General features: G+C 44.8%; 1 protein-coding gene across 5 annotated transcripts in view; it reads right to left on the reverse strand.

The window, feature by feature from the left end:
* Nucleotides 1–1,129: 1,129 nt before the first annotated feature.
* The window catches only part of SERPINB6 (serpin family B member 6), a 37,199-nt gene continuing 16,580 nt past the window's right edge, over nt 1,130–21,748 (reverse strand). For all 5 annotated transcript variants that reach the window (XM_032861463.1, XM_032861468.1, XM_032861466.1 and 2 more), the window contains exons 2-7: nt 11,343–11,517; nt 10,230–10,376; nt 6,398–6,515; nt 5,181–5,323; nt 1,854–2,009; nt 1,130–1,673 (exon numbers count right to left, since the gene is read on the reverse strand). In XM_032861463.1, the coding sequence (XP_032717354.1) occupies nt 1,269–1,673; nt 1,854–2,009; nt 5,181–5,323; nt 6,398–6,515; nt 10,230–10,376; nt 11,343–11,507 (1,134 nt within the window). In that variant the 5' untranslated portion in view covers nt 11,508–11,517 and the 3' untranslated portion in view covers nt 1,130–1,268. The remainder of the gene's footprint in view (nt 1,674–1,853; nt 2,010–5,180; nt 5,324–6,397; nt 6,516–10,229; nt 10,377–11,342; nt 11,518–21,748) is intronic.

Genomic DNA, 21,748 nt, shown 5'->3' on the forward strand with positions numbered 1-21,748 from the left:
TGTTCTTTGTTATGATTTACTATTGATGTGATCTGACAGTTCTCCAGAGAAAGGGCAGACAGACACCTTGAAACCTGGACGCTTGGTGACTATTACACTACATGACATGCAGCAGAGTGGACAATGCTGGTGACAGGAAAGGGGATGCCAGCCACCTAACCATCAGCCCCCCAATCAGCAACCCCTTCTAGCCCTCTTTCCTCTTCTCAAGCCACTCATCATATCACTTCTTCAGTCCCAGCCTCTCCCCACGGCCAAGCTGCTGGCTTGGGCACGATGGGGAAAGTGGACCAGCAACGGAAAGGAAATACGAATCCCATCAGTTAGGTTCTGGTTGCATCCACACAGCTCATGGATGAAGTCCTCGCAGCTGTCCTCAAAACACAGCACAGGTCTCCCCACTGAACCTCACACATCAGTAGACTCGAGTGTTGCTGAGCACAGTGATCACGTTTCTAGTGAGTAACACAAGTGGCCACAGAAACCTTAGCCACCTTTTCTCTAATACTTGCAGTAGAACAAAAAAACATCAGTATTTACAGCTCAGGAAGTTGTCTTAGATGACACCACCATGAAGAGAACCTCTCTAATCATCTCTGGTCCCTGGTCACCACTTAAGGAGTTCAGAGAAACTGGATGTTGTCCATCTAAATGCGTGTGTGACCATAGATCCCTATGACTGTGGGCTGTGCTAGAAAAAGTCACAGGGCTGGGCAATGGGACCTGTTTCTCACTGGTCTGAGCTAACACTCTCCCAGCTCTGTGCTGGCTTCTGGAGTGCTTGCCACATGCGTGGGGCTAGAGCTCTCTGCAGGGGTCTCCAAGACCTGCTCCCCCGGCACCCCATAAGCTGTGTCACCCTGTCCTCTCACTAATGTGCCACCGAGCAGAGAAGAGAGAGGCACCATGAGTCCTCCTGTTCCTGCAGGAGAGCCACATTCTGCCCAAAGTGAGGACCTGGGGGCCTGGCAGGTGTGAGGGTGGAGGGGACCACACCGCTCTAAGCAGCGGGACTGGCTAAGTGGCTGGCGCTGGCCCTGCCAATGAGAGCACAGGGCTGCCTGAATGGCCGTTTCCAATCCTCAGAAACTTTTGAGACGTGAACACAGACACATACAGGAGTCCAGGACACAGGGTCCCAAAATCGGGCCTTTTATTTTTGGATTGTCACCCAAGGTCACTTTGCATTGTAGGCACATTGTGAAGAGTCAGGAAAAGCAGGCCAGCAGGAGAAAGGAAGAGAACTCCATTTGGGACTGACTATGTCCTTACGGGGAGGAGAAGCGACCACAGAACAGGATGCTGTTGGTCTTGCTGTGCTGGATGAAGAAGAGGAAGGGGTGGTCGGCGCAGAACCGGGGCACGATTCTTGCACATCGCAACATCATGATGGCCGCGGTGGCCGCTGCGGCCTCCGTGCCTTCCTCGTTCACCTCCACGAAGGCCTTGTGCACCACCCTGGACAGATACAGGTCTTTCCCGGACGACATCCCAGAGAAGTCTGCCTTGGCCAGCTCAAAGGCATCAGTCATGCCCAGAGAGCAAAGGACATTCTTCATGTCGTAATCCTCCTCCAGTTTAAATCTAGGGAGGAAAACTTCCACCTCTTCTTTGTCCAGCATGTCTGGCCTCGTCCATTCCGTGAATTTCTCATAAGTGAGTTCCTTCTCCACCTAGAAGAGAGTTGAAGATGTTCAGGTCTAGAACCCTGCTGCCCCAGAGAACCATGTGCTGGGCTGTGAGCGCTCTGGGCAGTGCGCAACGAGGTGAGGGGAACGGGACGTCATCCGACCTTCAGAGGCAGCCCCCACAGCCCCTGCCGGCAAGTGCCAGGACTGCCCAGTGCTCCTTACCGTCCTCAGATCCGTGTTTTCATCTGGAAGCATGATGATCATGTTCAGCTCTTTGCCCACATAGGGGAGCACCAGAATTTTGGTGAATATTTCTCCTATGTAGGTCATTTGAAAGGTAGATTTTTTAAACATCATCTGCACCGGTTTCTCCTCATTCTATAAAGGAAACAGATAAACATTAAGTTGAAACCAGACCCAGTGGACACATGGGTCAAATGGACAGAATCAGCCAGTGGGGGTTCTACAAACACTTCCGCGGCTGGCTTCCGGAACACTACCCCGGCCCCCTCTTCTGCCGGTCCATCTCCATTGCCTCAGCCTCCAAACACTGGGGTATTTAGGACTCAGTCCTTAACACTGCTTGTCTCTCGGTGATCTCAACCTTGTGACTTTAAACAGAAATACCAAACGTGTACTTGTAGCCAGGACTCCTCCCCTGCACTCTAGACAGTCACGTTCCCGTATGCCGTGCTTACTTGGCGCCTGCATTTGGACAGTGAAGGAACTTCCAATGTCATATGTCACACTGGGCTCCTCAGAGTCCCTTCCAGGTCTGTTCCACCCACCATGTTCCCCATCTCAGGTGACAGCAATGTCACTCACCCCACGGTCAAACACTCTGGAGTATTCCTAACTCCTGTCTTTCACCCCACAATGGACTCATTAGCAAGTCGTATCAGCTCTGCTTTTAAAATATTATCATAAATGAGATCAAATCACTCTTGGGTTGAACACCTTTCTGTGGTTCCCCTCTACTCCAAGGGAGTAAAAAAGCTGAAGCCCTTAAAGCAATCTGTGACATGACAAGAGCTCGTCCCCCACACTCTCTGCTCCCATCTCCCCTTGCCTGTCTGCTACAGTCACAGGGGCCCCTGGATGGTTCCACGGGTAAACCCAGACCTGCTGACCCCAGAACCTGGATGGCATGCACCCTTGCGTCATTCTGGTCTTTGATCAGTGAGGGCTGCACCCTGAAACCGTACCCCCAGCCTGGATCCTTCCCCTGTGTCTGTCTCTGGATCACTACCGCGTCCCATACAGTCCTATTTTCCCAGGCATGCCCACTCTCTCGCCCCCAGGAAAACGGCAGCTTCAAGAGAGAAAGCATCACCAGTTTTGCGCGCACTGTTATGGGACCAGGCACCGCGCCTGGCCCCCAACCAGCATGGGTTGAACAAATGGATAGACAACTACAGGACGAGGCAAAATGAATACGTCTTACCAGGAGAACAGTGCACTCGTCACTAGTGCGCCCTGAGCCAGGTAGTAAGAAAGACCCGGGGCAGTGACCGCATCCTAGCCAGCAGCCCCCCTCAACTTCCGACTTGCGTGTAAGTATGAGATCCACAGTGGCTGTGAACTGGCCAAGCCCCACGCTGCAGTCCCCGGGTCTCTGGGCTAGCACATGACTCTGTGTCACAAGTAAGAAACTTTGGTTTCGGGTTTCCTCCTGTGCCTTGCCAACGCACGCCTGAACTGGCCTGAGCCATGCCTGCGCCCTCATTCCTCAGCGTCCCATTCACCTCCAGGACCAGCCATCAGCACCCTTTTTCTCTAACAGGCCAGACAATATATATTTTCAACTTTATGGACCATACAGTTTCTGTCCCAACTACTCAACTCTATAGTTGCAGCATGAAATACATAAGTAAGTATGGCTATGTTGCATTAAAATGTATTTAAAAAAAAAAAAAGTGGTGGGCTGGCTTTGGCCTTGGGCTGCAGTTTGCTGACCCCTGTCTGAGGCAGTTTCTTCTTCTACCCATCCAGGACCCAAAGCCCCCAGTCTTATAATATGAAAGGATCCAATCTCAGTAACTGAATGATAAGTGAAGTATACAATTATGGAGAGAAGCTTCATCTTACTTAGAAACAAAGGAATTTTAAAAATCCATAGGAACTCAAAATCTGTTTACTTGCAGGCACAACCCCCAGCCTGATAAGCTGGTGTGCTCAACACCTGCTGTGTTCCTTCTGCCTTTCTCTACTGGAGAGATGAGGAAGCAAGCTAGATGTCCTCACCTCCCTGCAGCCAGCAGAGGTCATACATAATTGGGCCTATGAGACATAGAAGAGAGGATTCTCATTCTGAATAAGATGTCAGAGCGCCAAAGGAGAGGACTTTTGCTCTCACCCTTCATCCTCTCCCTCCCTTCCCCCTGGATGGTGGCTGCCATGACTGTGACCGTAGATGAGGGCAGCACGCTAGGCATGGCAGAGCAGGAAGACGGGGAGATGGTTCCCAGCGGCCCCACTCTCGGCCCGCCCACAGGCCTCTCCTAGGGGAGATGAACTTTCCACGAATCAAGTCCAAACATACATCTTGTTAAAGATGAATTTCAAGGAGAGAAATCATTTCCCCAGGTGAAAACAGGGCAGTTCATTTCAGAATAAAGCTCCAAAGAAAATATGTTTCTTGAGAAACTGAAAGTTGAGGCTCCTGTCTGCTTAGAAGATCCAACTCATGGTCATTGATCAGGAATAGGCTGTAACTAATCTATTCGGTCTACTTAGATGTATGTGCAAAAATCTCTACAATTAAAGATAAGTAAAAAAGAAAGAATATACTAGATTCAGTGACAGAAAAGATAAAAGGCCACCAGCAAATAACATCTTTGAAGCGGGAGACAGCTCAACTTGCTGTCTATTCTATATATGTGTCCTTTTGTTTTGCTTGTTTTTTAAACAAAAATTAGTGTTTGTTCTCCTTATTATCAAAAGAAGGCTGCAGATCAGTCATTTGTTCAGAGTTCACTGAGCACCAACTACATGCCTGGGACCAGTGAGACAGCCTTGGCCCTCCAACCACCGAAATGCCGCCCTGGGGACCAGCAGGGGGCGCTGCGGCTGCTGAGACTGCTGAGAGGAGGGATACGGAAATCCCCACTGGGAGGATGGTCAGGAAAGGCTTCCAGATGCTGCTGGAAGGGAATGGGTATACAGATACTGATGGAAACGAAGACAGAGAAATGGGGATAAATGGGTAGGATCTGGGTCCACAAAGAGCCTCATATACCATATTTTGAAGTTCAAACTTTATCTCAAAAGTTCTAGAAAGCCAAGGAAGAATTTAAGACTGACAACTGACATGGGATTTGTGATTATAGACAGAACACCTGGCAACCATAGCCTATGAGTATGCAACTACCTTTGAGGACACAGAAAAGGAGAAGGACAAGGCACGCTGGGGAGCCCAGCCACCCGACTGCCTGAGGACAGACAGGGCACAAGTTAGCTTGTGAGGTGAGCTTTCTTGCATGTTTTTAAAACCAGTGTGAACACAGGGACTGTCTCCAAGAATCTCCTTTGCTATTCCAAAATATTCACCTTGCTGACTTTAAATGGTCTTTCTATGGTCTGTGTTTTGTTAAACTGATTATCCCAGTTTCCTTTGAAATAGATGGCATTCACGAGAATCAGATTCGTCATTGAATCCACTGAACCTGGAGACAGCAACTCTGTAATCTGACCTGAAAAGAAGAATTAAAGAATCAGTGAACTAAAAGAATTGCAAGATGGTTAGAGAAAGACAAATACCACGTGATCCCATGCATGTGTGGAATTTAAGAGACAAAACAAAGGAGTAAGGGGGAAAAAAAGAAAGGGAGAGACAAACCAAGAAACAGACTCTCAACAATAAAGAACAAACTGACCATTAGCAGAGGGGACCTGGGCAGGTGATGGGTTGAAATAGGTGATGGGGATTAACAGGGCACTTACCTTGATGAGCACTGAAGAATGTACAGAAGGGCTGATTCACTACATTATACTCCTGAAACTAACCTTACACTATACGTTAACTAGCCGGAATTTAAATTTAAAAAAAAAAAAAGTTTCCCGATGCATGCGCCTGGGACAATATTTAAATTGGGCAATCTCCTTGTGAAATACACAATAAAAAAAGTTTACTGTCCCCCAAATATAACCATGTAAGGGAATTCTGCTCCATAAAACAACAGCAGCAACAAAAACTTAAAAAGCCCTGGTAAGAAAAATACCATCACTTGAGCAAAACATAAAATGGACAAAGGAGTCCGTGTGGGATGAATTCCCCGCAAGTGAGACCGAAAAGAATGCCTGGCACCTATGATCAAAGACAGGCACGTAAGGGATAGTCAGAAAGGTGAGCGGCGGTGTGGGTGTCCAGGGCAGTGTCAGTGAAGAGCCGCAGGGTCCTACCAGGATGCGTGGCAGTCCACATGGCATGGGCAACATGGGGCAGGCAGATGGCACGAAGCCTGCCTCTGTCTTTTTCTTTATAATATTTATGAAAAGAAGGTCTATATTAACAACAGTGACAACCATATGGATTTTTCTAGAAGAGGAGTACTGAAGATTGAGGGATATTACAGACGCACCAATGAGACCAGGGAAGAGCTAGAGAAAATAAGCAAACACTGACAATATTTCAGAAGCACATTTTAAAAATTTACAGTTATTCAGAGAAAAATGTCATTCCTGTTTACATGTGCATGGTCCTATGAAGGAATGGACAGTGAGATCAATTAAAATACTATTAAGACAGAGTAACACTGTATTTTCACCTTCCGTCTTTTTGGCCACCCAGGTGTTGATGTGTGCCCTGGACTCTTCCGCAGCGGTATGAAAGTCGAGCTCTTCCATCTCCGCTTGGTAGAACTTGAGGCAGGAGTCTTTGAAAGACTAGGAGAGACAGGGCAACGTAATCACATGGCTGCAGAAACAGTCAACACTTAGAGCTTAACTTCTTCGTGGCGCCCAATCAGAATGTCCACAGTGCTGTGATTTACATGCGGAATATACAAATATACAATACAATACGCCCTCGCCTATTGATAACCTGTCACACTCCTGGGTGATTTCGACAACTTCTAAACACATTTGAAAATAAATGTTTGCTATTTAAATTACTGTTTCATAAGCAATGACTAATCAAACTGAAGTATGAGGAGCTAACGAAAATCCATTCTTCAGCTACATTTTATCTTAGCGTATAAACCAAGTGAAATAGTGTCTGAGTATCAAATACACATTGTGAGCTGCTAGATTCCTCGAGGAACTAGCTCTGCAACAGTGAGGCAAGTCCAGAGACACTGAGACTCTGAGGTTACTAGAGCGTCATTCCTGGACAGCCAACACGTTTGCTATGTGAGTCCCGCCCACAGCAAGAGCCACAGCTGCCTCCAGAACATTCCAGAACAATGGACTGGAAACAAGGGTCTGCTGTTCCATACAACAGGGGAAGTGCGTGATCGCACTCCACCCGTTCCACTACAACTCTCTGTGATGATGTTAGCAATGTTGTAAGTCTGTGCTGTCCCAAACGGTGCCTTGCGCAGCTCCTGAACACTTGAAATAGGGCCCATGCTTCTGAGGAGCTGAATAGTGAACTGTAATTGTAATTATTCACACAGAAATTCAAATAGCTACATGTGTCTAGTGCCTACCACTTTGGATGGCTCCATCTTAGAGCATGAGCAACTCTCAAAAAAGTTTAAACTATATTTTGTTAATATAGTCTGTTAAATGATGATGTCATTCATGAACATGTACATCGTGCCCCATAAAAGCAGAAAATCTGATTGAAAGTGAACGGACTGAAATAACCCATTTGTGGCCACTACGCCCTACGCACTACAGAATGGTTTCCCAATCTTTCTTTTGAACAGCTTACAGCTAAATATTTAGTCCCCCTTTCCAGGACTGGTTTTCTAGTGCAGAATTTCACGCTCCCCTTTGAGACAACATGACAGATGGAATGGGGCACAGTAGCTACCAACGCTGTCCCGCAACTTATTAGCTGTGTGACCTTAAAAATCACTTTTCTCTCTCAGCTTCCTTGTCTTTCCCTGTGAATGAAGATACGGCGTTGGTCTGAGGGCCAGATGAATTCTTACTATCAGGGCTGTTTCGTACAACATCACTGAATTCTCAGCACGCTGCAGAGGTGGGCGGAGATATCATTTCATTTCATCCACCTAGCGTTTGTGCTCTGCCTATGTTGCCGCTCCACGGCGGCTCCGTGCCCCTGAAAACAGTGTGAGTCTCTCAGAGTAAGAAACTATTCTGGAAGAAACCTGGGCCCTCGTGTATTGATAACCTGTCACAGTCTTGGGTGATTTCAACAACTTCTAAACACATTTGAAAATAAATGTTTGCGGGGCGCCTGGGTGGCTCAGTGGGTTAAAGCCCCTGCCTTCGGCTCAGGTCGTGATCCTGGAGTCCTGGGATCGATCCCCGCATCGAGCTCTGCATTGGGCTCTCTGCTTAGCTGGGAGCCTGCTTCCTCCTCTCTCTCTCTCTGCCTGCCTCTCTGCCTACTTGTGATCTCTGTCTGTCAAATAAATAAATAAATAAATAAGAAAATAAATGTTTGCTATTTAAATTACTGTTTTATAAGAAATGACTAATCAAACTGAAGGAGTATCTCATGGTATGTTGCGAGTGGTACTGGATTCTTGGAACACTAAATAAGAAATAATTGAGAAACAACTGCCTTATATTTCAATATCAAAATAAGATTCAAAACATCAATGCTGGGGCACCTGGGTGGTTCAGTTGGTTAAGCATCTGCCCTTGGCTCAGATCATGGTCCTGGGGTCCTGGGATCCCGCATCGGGCTCTCCGCTCAGGGGGAAGTTTGCTTCTCCCTCCCACTCTACTTCTGTGTGCACATGCTCTCTCGCTCTCTCTCTCAGTTAAAAAAAAAAAAAAAATCTTTAAAAAAAAATTTTTTCACTAAAAAAAAAAAAAAATCAATGCTTTTCTTAAAGTATCCAATAGAAAAGAAAGAAAATTAAAGAAAATCCACCAGTTCTTGTGTTTATTCGAAGTTTTGTTCTTCTTTATGCCAAAGGCTTATAAAAAGATGACAAATGCCTAAGACTAATAAAATAAGATAGGCTGCAAAAAACCACACCGTGGGGAACAATTCTTGCCAATATTTGACCTCATGCTTGACTACATTTACTTTAATCCAATTATTTTAAGACAATTTCAGTCTGAAACAAGTTTAAAAAAGTAATGAAAAAAATCATAGAATGGAATAAGATCAATACCCCAAACATAGAACAGTAAAAGATATATAGCCCAATAAAAAGCGTGCAAAGAAAATTCTCAGAAAGATACAAATGTTCAATAAACACAAGTAGGTCAATCTCATTAATTATCAAAATTTAAGAGGTCAACCAAATGCAGTGTTGATGCGAGTAGACATGAGCACTCTGCTAATATTTTTAGAGAGAATGTAGATGACCACAGCACTTTGGCCAATCTGACAATATTCGCTACAACTTGAAAGCGTCACTCCCTTCCTCCCTTCTACGAATCCATCTTGGGATAACACGTGCACAGAGGCACTGGATTGTGTACCCTAACATTCACTGTCTAAATGCTGGTCAGTGGGGGAGGGGTGCACTAGGTACAGTTCAGTACTTGCATACTGAGGAACAGCAGATAACAGTGAAACAGAGGTCAATGCCCAAGATACAAAGAATTTCAGACAGAGCTGGGTAAAAAAAAACAAGTTATGAAATAATATTATGGTATAATGACATTAGGTAGAGAAAACCCCACCAAACAGATTTATTTCTCCATGTGTGGGGGATACACCTCATATCTATAAAAGCTCATATACTGGGAGGGGAGTGATGAGGTATGGAAGGGGATGTAAGACCTCTTGCTTTGCCTGCTTTGCTTGCATTTTTATATAATAAGAATATACTCATTATATAACAAGAAGGTGATAACATATTACTTGAGTAGTTTCTGAAAAATGAAAAAAAAAAAAGCCTGAAAGCACTATAAATGAAGAGAACCAGTATAATTAGACAAATAACTTTATAAAAATTCTGCACTGGGAAAAATGATAAAAATATTTACAAGTGTAAAAAGTTGACCAAGTATCACATTCACAAAAAAATGATCAAATGTGGAAAACAATGATTAGAAATATTCCTTTTGATCCCTTCTTTGTTTCAGCCAGTTTACTGCTTATTTTTTTTTTAAAGGTTTTATTTCTAAGTAATCTCTGCACCCAACATGGGGCTCAAACTCACAACCCTAAGATCAAGAGTCACATGTTCTTCTGATGAGCCAGCCAGGTGCCCCTTGGCCAATTCACCTTGAACTGTGTTTGCTCCATGTTAATTCTTTTATAATTATCTCATTGAAGCTTCACAAAAATCTAGACGGTATTTATGAGAAGGCTCACTTTGCAGAAGATAGCACTGAAGCAGGGTTCAAGAGAATGCATGAAGTTAGTGAACGGAGAGCCAAGTTCCTGCCCACCGGTGTGAATTTATAACCCTCAGGCTACCTGCTGTCACCTCATGACCCCTCCTCCCTACCCCCTTGGCATCTTTACTTTCTTGGTCAAAAACAGTGTGTATGACTTACCGAGAGGAATTCATAAGACTTGTCTCCAAAGAGCCTGTTGGCGGTTCTAAGCAAGTACTGTGCATCGGTCCTGTTGACTTCCGTGAGAAGCGACTGGAACCCCTGATGCACATCCCCTCCTCCGCAGCTTTTACTTAAAGACAGTGTCTGAAATCCAAAACAGAATACAAATGCACAACGTCAGTGTGCCCAGACTTCCCAAAATGGATACAACACAACTCAGCCTAATACAGATCCAGCTTAAGAGAAGACTGGTCCAATGGAATATAAAAGGCACTTCCTACAGGGGGCGGGGCAGAGCCCTGCGAGCACCCTTAGACCGCAGTGCCTTCTGCAAGCCCTACTCTGTGGGCTCACTACTCAGAGTCTGCCCGCAAATAAGGCTGCCCACCAGGCCCCCCTTCTCTGCAAACACAGGCACTCCTCGAACAGAAAGGGCTGGATAAGGCTTTGTGCATTTAAGCTGGTCCTCCTGGAAGCTGGGTACCATCTTGTAAGGAAGCCCAGGCTACCGGGCCAAGGAGACACGCCGAGGAGGCCACATGGAGGAGGCCCAAGACCCCACACCAGGGACCCTGCTGGGGCCAAGTGGAGAAGCATCCCCAACACAGCCAGAGTCAGGCCCCAGGAAATTGTCATCTTAAGCTGCTAAGTTTTAGGGTACTGGTTAGTCAACAGCAAACAACTGAGACATCTGTGACTGGCCAGTGCCATTCTAAGAAGGTTTTACACTTCAGTGAGAAAATTAACATATCAATTTCTAACAACTGAAAAGCAAATGACAACATCCAAACACTATCACAGAACTCAGCATGGGCCGTGTGAGGCACTCCCTACTCACAAACTCAAACTCATGGAAAAAGCATAGTCCGGGCTAGTGACGTCACTCATCCTTCTTCATAGAGCACACCACTTCCTCCCTCACAGACCTGAGGCCACCACTCCAGGTGCTCGCTCCCTCAGAACTAGCATGTCACTCGCTGCTCTGTCCCCATTCCCTAGCACCAGCAGAGGGACCTGTCAGAAGCAAATCCTGGAGGTGAACATGAAGACCAGCTCAACTGACAAATTAATAGCATTTCCTGTCACCCAGAAATGGCTTCAGGTACATACCTGGAACATCTGGGCTGCCGTGTTTCCCTTTGCGCCCATGAAGACCATGGACAGGGCAGAAGAGATGCTCATGGGTGAGAAAAACACATTTTTCGAGTTGTCTTCACCCAGCTTTTTCAGAAGACTTAAGGCAAAGGTGCCATTTGCCTCTGAAAGAGTATCCATGACGGTGAGCCTGAAAGAATGGTTCTAAAATCAGTATCACATTCCAAATTAAATAAACAAACAAAGAAATAACACAATAAAATCAGTATCACATCACTACAGGATTACACATTGACTATATTCACTCTGTTATTAGTGGTTACCACTTTGGTTCAGTGGGCAAATACGTATATTCACAAAACTCTATTTCTTTTTGGGGCCTTCAAAATTATTTTGTGCACATCTAATATTAAGTGAAAAATAAAACTGAACAACGTATTAATAATATAATCCTGTTGTGTAGGGGGGAAAGGGAAGTGAGGACGGCTATGCCCTCACCTACCTGGGAGCACAGAGGAAGTGTGGAAAGTTATACATTTGACAGCTTACCCAAGTTACTTCCGGCAGAGGGGGGGGCGGTCAGGAAAGGAGTTATTGGCTTTTGCTTCCATTTCTTATTGTTTGGTGTGTTGTGTGGGTTTGTATGTATTATTTAATCCTCCAAAAATCATTCAAAATGATGAGTCCAACCACAGGGTTATGCAAAAAAAAAGATGGTTGAATGTTTTTAAGATGTGGGAGGACTCCATTTTAAGATAACCTGGAGCCCAAAGATAAAAGATAAATCAAACCACATGCAAAGCTACATGAAAACCTTAAAAACAAGGACTTTTGACCTTCAGTTCTCCTTCTATGAAACCTCTGTTTGTGCTGAGGCCCAAATCTACGGCCATGTTCCCCAGACCCCCTGCTGCCACAGGCCTTCTTGCCCCTTGTTCTGGACAATGGTATGTGACAGCAGGTACATGCCCCTGGCCACCTCCAGATACAGACCTCAGGGGTAAGGGGTCAGACTGCACAGGTTGGCATGGAGGGCATGTGACCATGACCCCGGTGGTCTAGGCAGGATCCAGAACAGGAATACTTCTGGGAGGTCTAGGATGGGGTGGGTATGAGAACCTTCAAACAGTTCTTTAGAAAGACCTATCACCGACTCCCCATTTTATGACGGGGGAGCTCAAGGTGAAGTGATAAAGCCAAGCTAAGGAACTAAATAGCTAAGGCTGAACTCAGGGCCAATACCCTGTCTGCACTGCGGCTCTAGATGTCCCTACTTGAGGAAGAGCCTGAAGGTAGGACAGAAGGGTCAGCGGGAAGGCAAGAGGCCGCCAAGGGCCCCATCAGCCAGCTTAGCTGCACACGCAGCAGCGGGCCCGGGAGCAGTAGACTCTGGGAGAAGCAGCCCCTGCCTGCTCTGCTGTCTTGACAAATATTTACCAGACTCACATTTCCCCCACCAGAGACTGGGGAAATGACTCATCTGAGCTGTGCGTGGGAGTCTATGGAACAAGGAAAGGGCGACACTAGATATTTTCGGGGAGTAGAAGGGAGAAGGGAGGACAAATCTGACTGAAAGGCCCAGACCAGAGAAGGAGGAGTAAACCCACTCTCCACAGAGCGTGCTTTTCTGTTCATAACTGTGGGCCGCTGAATATGGGCAGCAGAGAGGCCCCCAGCCCAACTCCTGCCTGGAACATGAGAACGTTCCCTTATACAGCAGAGACCTTGCAGATGTGATTAAAGGAAGGATCTGGACATGGGGAGGTCACTGGGGATTATCCAAGTGACCCCTAAACGTCATCACGTGTATCCTAATGAGAGGCGGGCGGGCAGAGGAGGATGTGACCAAGGAGGAAAGCAATGTGGGGACAGAAGCAAAGCGCTACCCTGTGGCTTGAAAACTGGAGGAAGGGGAGACAAGCAAGGGTTGGGGAACCGCAGCTCTGGAAGCTAGAAAGGGCACGGGACAGATGCTCCTCTCGAGCTTCTGGAGGGAGCAAGGCCCTGCAGCCCCTCAGTGTGGCTCAGTGAAACCTGCCAGCCTTCTGGCCTCCAGAAGCCTGAGAGTAAATGCGCTGAGGTTGTGGTGATTTGTTACAATAGCCGCAGAAAACGAATACTTAATGAATACACCCGATAAATTTTATTTACGGTCCTTGTTTAAACTCTGTTTTCAAACTCTCCTTTATTCATTATAGAGAGAAAGTGGGGCGCTGGGCACTCCTGGTTTGCTCAGACTTTCCGTCCGTATCTTAAATTGCTAATTTCTGATGAAAGTACAATAGATGTACCCACTACTAAAATTCTCCTAGATACAACTGATCGTACGACACAGAAATAGCTTCAGGAATTCACAGGGCCTTGGGAACATCAACATAAACAAAAGTAGCCATTACATGAAACGGATGCAAAGTTACACAACTTATTTGGATTTTGTATTAGCAAATGCTCCCTGCTTATTAATTTTAAAGGAAACAACTGTTAAAAACAGGTTTAAGAATTAAGAATTAGGTAAGAAGATCCCACAGGATAAGAAGCACAGTCCCAAGCATTCCTGATACAGGTGTCTGTGGGTTTCCGGACACACTAATTAATCTTCTTGCCTGGGGACAGGGGGACCTCTGGCTTTGCCCCCAAGATAGCACAACCCCTCAGTGAATCAAGAAAGCTGAAAGATTTAAAAGTATATTTTTGTTAAAAAAAAGGAAGAAAGCTGAAAGACCAGTAACTAGTTCCTCAACATAAAGCAGTTCCAGTCTTATTTTAAATACTGAGCCTGGGAAGAACAAGCCAGGACATTCAGAGGAAAAGGCACCAGTCAGGAAGGAGACGAGGTTTATAATCCCAGCTCATGGGCTCTAAATATATTCTTGAGGGGCGCGTGGGTGGTCCAGTGGGTTAAGCCTCTGCCTTCAGCTCAGGTCATGATCTCAGGGTCCTGGGATCGAGCCTCACATCAGGCTCTCTGCTCAGCGGGAAGCCTGCTTCCCCCTGCTCTCTCTGCCTGATGCTCTGCCTACTTGTGATCTCTCTGTCAAATAAATAAATAAAATCTTAAAAAAAAAAAAAAAAATATATATATATATATATATATATATATATATTCTTGATTTCTGCTCCCTGTCTGAGGAAGAGAATGGGCCAGATAATGTGTTTCCTTCCATCCTGGATAGGAGGGAACAATGTCACCTGTGACTCACTCTTCAAAGCCCAAAGGGAAGTCTAATAGCTTCCATTTCTCAGCTGCAAATGACTGATAGCCAGCAAACGTAAAATTCCATCCACATCCTATAAAAAATGCTAAATAAAAAAGAAACATGAAATCAATGATGCCTCATAGGTTTATCCCAGATATGCAGGATAGTCTTGCAGCAAAAAATATGTTAATCATGAAATAACTAAATTGCCCACTCACAATAAATGTCCTTGAAACAAATGGAAATTGATACTTCCTATACTTCCTTAATGTGATGATCATTGATGATAAAATATTAGAAAACAGTTCCCTTGTTCCCCAAATAGGAACAATAACTAATAACTAGATTAAAAAGTTTTAACTTCAGAAAAAATAAATATCGCTTTTGGAGTATATACTACACACTGGGACCTATGTTAGCACTTTTCTTAAAACACTTTCACAAGTCTATAAGACTGGTTGACAATACCAGCATTTGACATTGCTCTTTTGTCTTGCCCTATGGTCACAAGACTATACAAGCAGCGGGGTGGTGGCGGGAAACCAGGTCTGGGTGGCTCTGGAGTTCACTCTCTTAATCACTGTAACATACCGAATTCCAAAAAAAAAAAAAAAAAAAGGAGCGGTGGAGAGCAAATTAAAGATACCTGTCCCAAACACAATTTTTGAAAGTTCAAAAACTATTACTTTTCAACAATGACGAAGATAGGTATTCCTTCCTAATCTGTGTAAACGATGTTATAAATCTGCATGCCAATATTCCCAGATCGTAATTTAGAATTATATAAAAAATAAAGGAAAACAAAAATGTCATGAAAACATTCATACTCCCCGAGCCAAAAATTCCACATCTATGGATTTAATTAAAGGTAAAACTCAGAGTTACTGACACAAATACCAGGCACGGACCAACGTGGCAACATAGGTTGGTCCTGTCTTCACTCGCCCTCACGAGAACTAACATCTATTCAAGAACAAGACGGCATATCCTGCATATCTGAGAAAATCCTAGAACGTGGGGTGAGGCTGAAGACAGAATGAATTAGACAAGTAAGAGGAGCGGCTACACGCTGGCCATACTGCCCTCCAGCCCCCCGGACAGTGCCGCACCGTAAGGGGAGGTCTCCCCTGAGTCTCCAGTTTCTCCATTGGGAAAAGAGAGAGGAGGGAGACAATCAGCCTCCCCCAGCACTGGGTTTTTTGCAGGAGCCCCTACCCTGATGTCTCTCTACTGAGAATGCAGGGAAATCTGCAGGGCTCAACCACGGGGCATCTGTGATGGACAAGAGGGGAGGGGCTTGCAACAACCAGCACGTGGATCTTGGCAGACCGAGTTTAAACCTGCAATGTCCAGGCAGTAATCCCGCCCAGAGGCTTTGCTCATCTGTAGGACTAAGTCAGGGGTGACCTCTGAATAGTGAACACGCTGGGGTGGAGATCTACCTGATTAGATCCTCAGACCAGGAGAGTGCCAGCCCTAGTGCCGGTTTGAAGGTGCCCAAGCTAACGTGCTGAGTCATAGCCCCACCCGCCACGGCCTTCCAGCCCCATCTGACCAGAGGCCTGGTGGCAACTGGTGGAAGCTGGGTTGCCCAGTGGTGCTCAAGCTGAGAGGCGGACAGGCAGAGCTGACTGTCCCCACAGCAAAGCCAGTACCAGGTATGGAGGCAGAAGGATACATTCACAGAGGACTGAGGGTAGCTCCAGGACTCTTCCAACCAGAGAGCCCATTTGGGAAACTGAGAGTAGCTTGGAGTAGCCTTCCCTCTCCCACCTAGGCAAGGTAGCTGAACCACAGTAGCTGCTGTGGAAGGGGTCTTCCAAGCCCCATCTGACCAGAAGAGCTGGACACAACCCCTGGGAGCTGTTCAGCCCAAGGGTGTTGAGCCAAGATTAGGACAGACAGAGCTGAGAATTTGCAGAGCAAAGCCAGCAGTCCTGTTTAAAACTGAGATGTGGATCAGTCTGAGTTAAGACAACAAAGAATTTTACCAGCTCTAGAACTGCTTCTCCCACTGCACTGGAACAGGGAATCTAATTCATAGCCCCAGTCACTGCTGAATACAGCCTTCAGCCCATTCAATCAGGAAACCTACCCAGAGCACATGAGAAACTCTGTAGTCCATTCAACATCCCTAGAATCACAGGCTCTTGAAAGAGAGTACAGCCCATGGCTTCCCCCATCTGCAGAGTGAAACCTGTGGCCTCACCTGAGTAGGGAACCCTGTTTCAGCCCCCCAAACAATGAGTTGTATAGGCCCTCGGTTCAGGCCTGCTGCCCTGGGCAGGAAAGCTAATTCAGAGCCCCAACCACTACTGAATATAGTACCCACTCCTGACCATCTAGCAAGCAGGACCAGAAATCCAAGCAATTGCTGAGCCTATCCCACAGCCTCACTTAGGTAGGGAACCAAGCCAGTAGTCCTACCCAGCCAACAATTCTCAGCCAGTGGCACAACCTACCATCTCCATCTTCAGAGCTCGAACAATTGCCTCATCTCAAAATAGACCATAATAACGGGCCCCACCTGCCTAAAAATATTAGCAGCAGATGTATCCAGAAACCCGCTGTGCTGACTGGTGAAGGACGGTCTCTGCCAAAGTCAATTGGAAAAGTCTAGAGGAACCCCATTAGTCAAACGTGTAGATACCAACATAAGGAATCAAGGGTCATGAAAAATCAGGTAAAGAGGAGACCATCAAAGGAAACTAATAAATCTCCAATAACAGACCTAAAAGAAATGGAGATTTATGAACTGTCAGAAAAAGGATTCAGAATAATCTTCCTAAGATAGTTTAGTGAGCTAAAAGAAAGTACAGACTTACAACTAAACAAAATCAGGAAAACGATGCAGGATCGAAATGAGAAGTCTGACAAGGATGTAACAACCATCAAAAAATCCCAAAAAGCTGAAATCCTAGAGTTGAAAGTACAATAAGTGAACCAAAGAATTCAAGAGTTTCAAAGGTAGCCTTGATCATGCAGACAAAAGAATCTGGAGGATAGAACATTGGAAATTATTCAGTTATAGAAACAAAATGAAAAACAAATGAAAAACCAGGAAGAAAGTCCAGGGGAATTATAAGACACAATGAAAAGAAACAATATTTGCACCATGAGAATTCCAGAGGGAGAAGAGAAAGAGAAAGGGACAAAGAGTTTATTTAAAGAAATAATGGCTGGAAACTTCCAAAACCTGGGGAGAAAAATGGATATATTTACACCCACGAGGCACAAAAGACCCTAAATAGGTTGAATGTGAACAGGGCTACACAGAGACACACCAGAATTAAACTGTCAAAGACAAAGAAGGAATTTTAAGAGCATAAGGAATTTCCTTATGGGAACCAGTAAGACTATAAACAGATTTCTCAACAAAAACATTTCAGGCCAGGAGAAAATGGGATGACATTAAAAATACTGGGGGGGGAAACCCCAAAAAACTAAAACCCCCAAACTGTCAACTAGTTATTCTATGCCCGGTGAAGCTCTCCTTAAGAAACAAAGAAGAGATAAAGATTTTCCCGTACAAACAAAAGTGGGGAGATTTCATTACCACCAGACCTGTCTTTACAAGAAATGCTACAGGGAATTCTTTGAGTGGGAGTAAAAGAACACCAACATAAAAACACAAAAAGGTAGCATAAATCTCATTGGTAATGGTAAATAGTCATAGATTCTGCAACATGGTAATAGTGGTACATAACTCACTTACAACCCTGGTTTAAAAGTTAAAAAAAAAAAGATTAATGTAGGGAAAAAATATCCATAAATATAATAATCTGTTATTAGTTACTCAACATAAAAATGTTAGTTGAAACAGCAATTATCTATAATGTGGAAGGGAGAAGAAGTAAAAATTTAAAGTATATTAATTCTATTGCCGTTAAGTTATTATCAGTTTAAAATAGGGTTTATAGGGCTGCCTGGCTGGCTCAGTCAGTTAAGCATCATGATCCCAGGGTCCTGGGATAAGTCCCATTTCGGGCTCCCTGCTGAGTGGAAAGTCTACTTCCACTCCTCTGGCTCATGCATTCTCTCTCTCTCTTTCACTCCCTCTCTCTCTCAAGTAAATAAATAAAATCTTTTTTAAAAAAATTTTAAACCAAACCTTAGTAAACATTTCCATAAACTTCTATAAACCTTATAAATCAAGACTTACACAGTCCAGTAAGCCAGGATCACCTAAGGCTTTCAAACAGGTTTAAGAACACACAAAGCATTACAGTAGTTATAAAAATCATTTCTACACCTGTGCTTAAGCCTAGCACAAAGGTATTAACACCATGGATCTAATGTATTTTATCTTTGTTATATCTTCTTACACATTTCCTAAGGTGACAGTAATGCTCATTTTAATGGTTCCCTGGTGCTCAATCAGTCTTAAGGGACCATCCCCTCCCCGCACAAGGAGCCTGGTTCTTGGTCACTGGCCGTCCCAGCGGCTCCTTGGATCTCGGCACTCACCATTTTGTGGACAAGCACACCCCAGTAGGTGGGGGAGTTTCAATCTTCATTTCTGCATTTTCTGGGATTTTACAAGGCCAAAGCCAGTCACACTAACTTTCAGTTTCTGGTAACCCAGTGTCTTTCCTTAAAATGAAGTATTATTTGAGTTTTCCTCCATCTGGGTTGTATAACGTGGCTATGAGCTTCATTTTTAGGCCTCTGGGTTGGCTTGTGTGACTACTGTGCTTGATAACAGAACGTCTTACAGTAACAACCACAGATGGATCATCACACAGCACTTCCTAAAACATTACTGAAATTCCTTTGTGCCTTCCCAAAGCTCATTTTGTCTGCCTCATTTGAAGTCACTAATGGACTCAGGGATTTTTACAAACAATGCTTTAGCTGATCTCAGTTTTCTTCTTGGTGCCTGAACCGCCATAACTGGGCTAGTGGGGGCTCTCTTTTAATTGATTCCTTTATCTTGATATGTTGATCTCAAAGTTTCTTTCTCTAGGGCAACAACTCTAGTGCTTACCAACCCATTTCCACTTTTTTCCCAGCCCAAAGACCTCAGGGATCAGCCCCCTCCCAGTTTCTTTGAATGGGGAAGCACTGTAAAGTACAAAATCTGAACCTTCGGGGAGTATGTGAGTTTTGGTGCTGCCGTCTGGGTCACACCAGCGACAAAGCTAGGTAGATGTTTCCTTTCAGGCCCAAATGTGCCAAGCTGTAAATGAGACTGCCGCATGAAGTTTTGATACACTTGACTTTTCTAAAGCACAATCGCACTTCGAGGCCTTCTTTGATTACACTCTGCACTGATACCACTGTTTTGTCAGCCACGTTTTGGACATACCACTCTCCTGCATGCCACACTGCCACCTTCTATGAGAGATCTCTTTGCCAATAATATCCTCTGTGTCAGACCCCAGGGTCTTCCTGCTTCATGATTTACTTATTTTGATGAAGCAAACTGTCCAGTAGTTTTCCAAAATAGAATGCATACATTTTGGCTTTTTGCATGTCTGAAAGTCTTTACCATCCCATGTAATTGACAGTGTGGCAGGGTCTGGAATGAGCTACACAGCGTTTTACCTCCAAATGTCTGACACTTTGCTACTTTGCTTTCCAGCCTGTAGCTCTGCTGTTGGGAAGTCTGATGACATTCTGACCCCAGTTCCATCCCTCCTTCCCCATATCTCCAAAACGCTCATAAAATCTTATCCTTATCCCTGATATTCTAAAATGTCACAATGTGTCCTTAAGATGGGCCCAGTTTATTTATTTGCTGTGCACCTGGTGGGATCTTCCAATCTAGCAATTCAAATTTTCCTTCCTCTCCGGGGAAAATTTTAAGGAACTTGTTAGTTCCCTCCAGACTGACTCTGTTCTCTTTTTTGGTATCCCCTATTATTCAGGTCTTAGAAATCTTGGACTGATCTCATTTGATATTGCCTAAGCAGCTTCATGTCATGGCACACACAGAAAAAGATAATTGTGTGGCACTTTGGGATGGGCAAGCTGGCTTACCGCAGAGGCAGAAAGTTTTGCTCTGATCTTCCCTCTCTTGCATTTTCCACCACAATGACATTTTTGTCCCATTTCTTGGAAGAGGTCCATGATTTTGTCTTCTAACTTTTTACTGATTTTTTTTTCTAATTTCATCCATTATATTTTTAATTTCCAAGGACTTCTCCTTGTTCTCTGCTGTTCCTTCTTTACAGCCCTCTATTCCAATTCCTTGGAAAACATCATTACATTTTTATTGCGTTATCTCCTGCTCCCTACACTGTCTCCTTCTCTGGAATCTTTTTTGTTATTGTGGTTAATGTACGCTTTATTTTATCTAGGAGTGTTTCATGCATAGGCTTCTCACAAATTCTGACTGATCCTTGGGTATCAGTCACATTTAAGAGGAAAACACAAAACAGTGTTGGAAATTGTTTACATGGGGAGGAAGTCAGCTGGGGGCTTCCGTGCAGTGTGATCAAGAGATCAGTGGCTGGTTGTGGTTGTCCAGCAAGTGGAGGAACCCACTGGTGTGGCTGCTGGTGTGTTCTGGAAGCAAGCTGGGCAGGGCTGGGATTTCTATGGGATCTATAATTCCCTCGTTTCAACCCAGTACCTGGTGGTCCCTGAGTCTGAGCATCAAATTCAGACCTGATCTCCTGGTGGGTGGCTGGTAGGGATGGGAGGGTGGCTGCCTGGTTGCCAGGGTCAGGGATAGCAGGCGGGTTCTAATGGATCTGTCAACACATGTTCTAACAAGACCCTGCTTTGCATCCCTGCACTTCAGCCCTACCCTTCTGGGTACTGGAGCCTCCACCCTTGAGCACGTGGCCTCTGCAAACATAAAAACTGAGTATTAAAGTTTTATTAATGAACAATTTCATATGAGTGTGTGTGTATAAAACAAGCCTAACAAAACTATCCTCGTACCATTATTTTTCCCTAAAGCACCATCAGTAACTTTGAGCAATTAATGTTCACAATTGATTTGATTCAACCGATCAGGTTTTTAAAGTGTTACTATTTGTGCTTCCTTGTCTTCTTGCATTAAGGATGCCTTAGTTTCCTATAAAATCTAACCATTTAAAGATTGGCTGAATGGAAACCTGGGCTTCTGCTTTGTCCCTACCTACATTGTATGGTGTACTCTGTGTATCCTCTGTGTGTTTTACTTATCTGAACAGCAGTTCTCCAATATGTGAACAGGAGATGATTCCTTCTATGTACAAGTTTACTGTGAAGATTAAATAAACTAGTGTCTGG

Source organism: Lontra canadensis, unplaced genomic scaffold (genome assembly GCF_010015895.1).
Source record: "Lontra canadensis isolate GAN:19392208 unplaced genomic scaffold, GSC_riverotter_1.0 scaffold21, whole genome shotgun sequence".
In the NCBI taxonomy this organism is placed as follows: Eukaryota; Metazoa; Chordata; class Mammalia; order Carnivora; family Mustelidae; genus Lontra; species Lontra canadensis.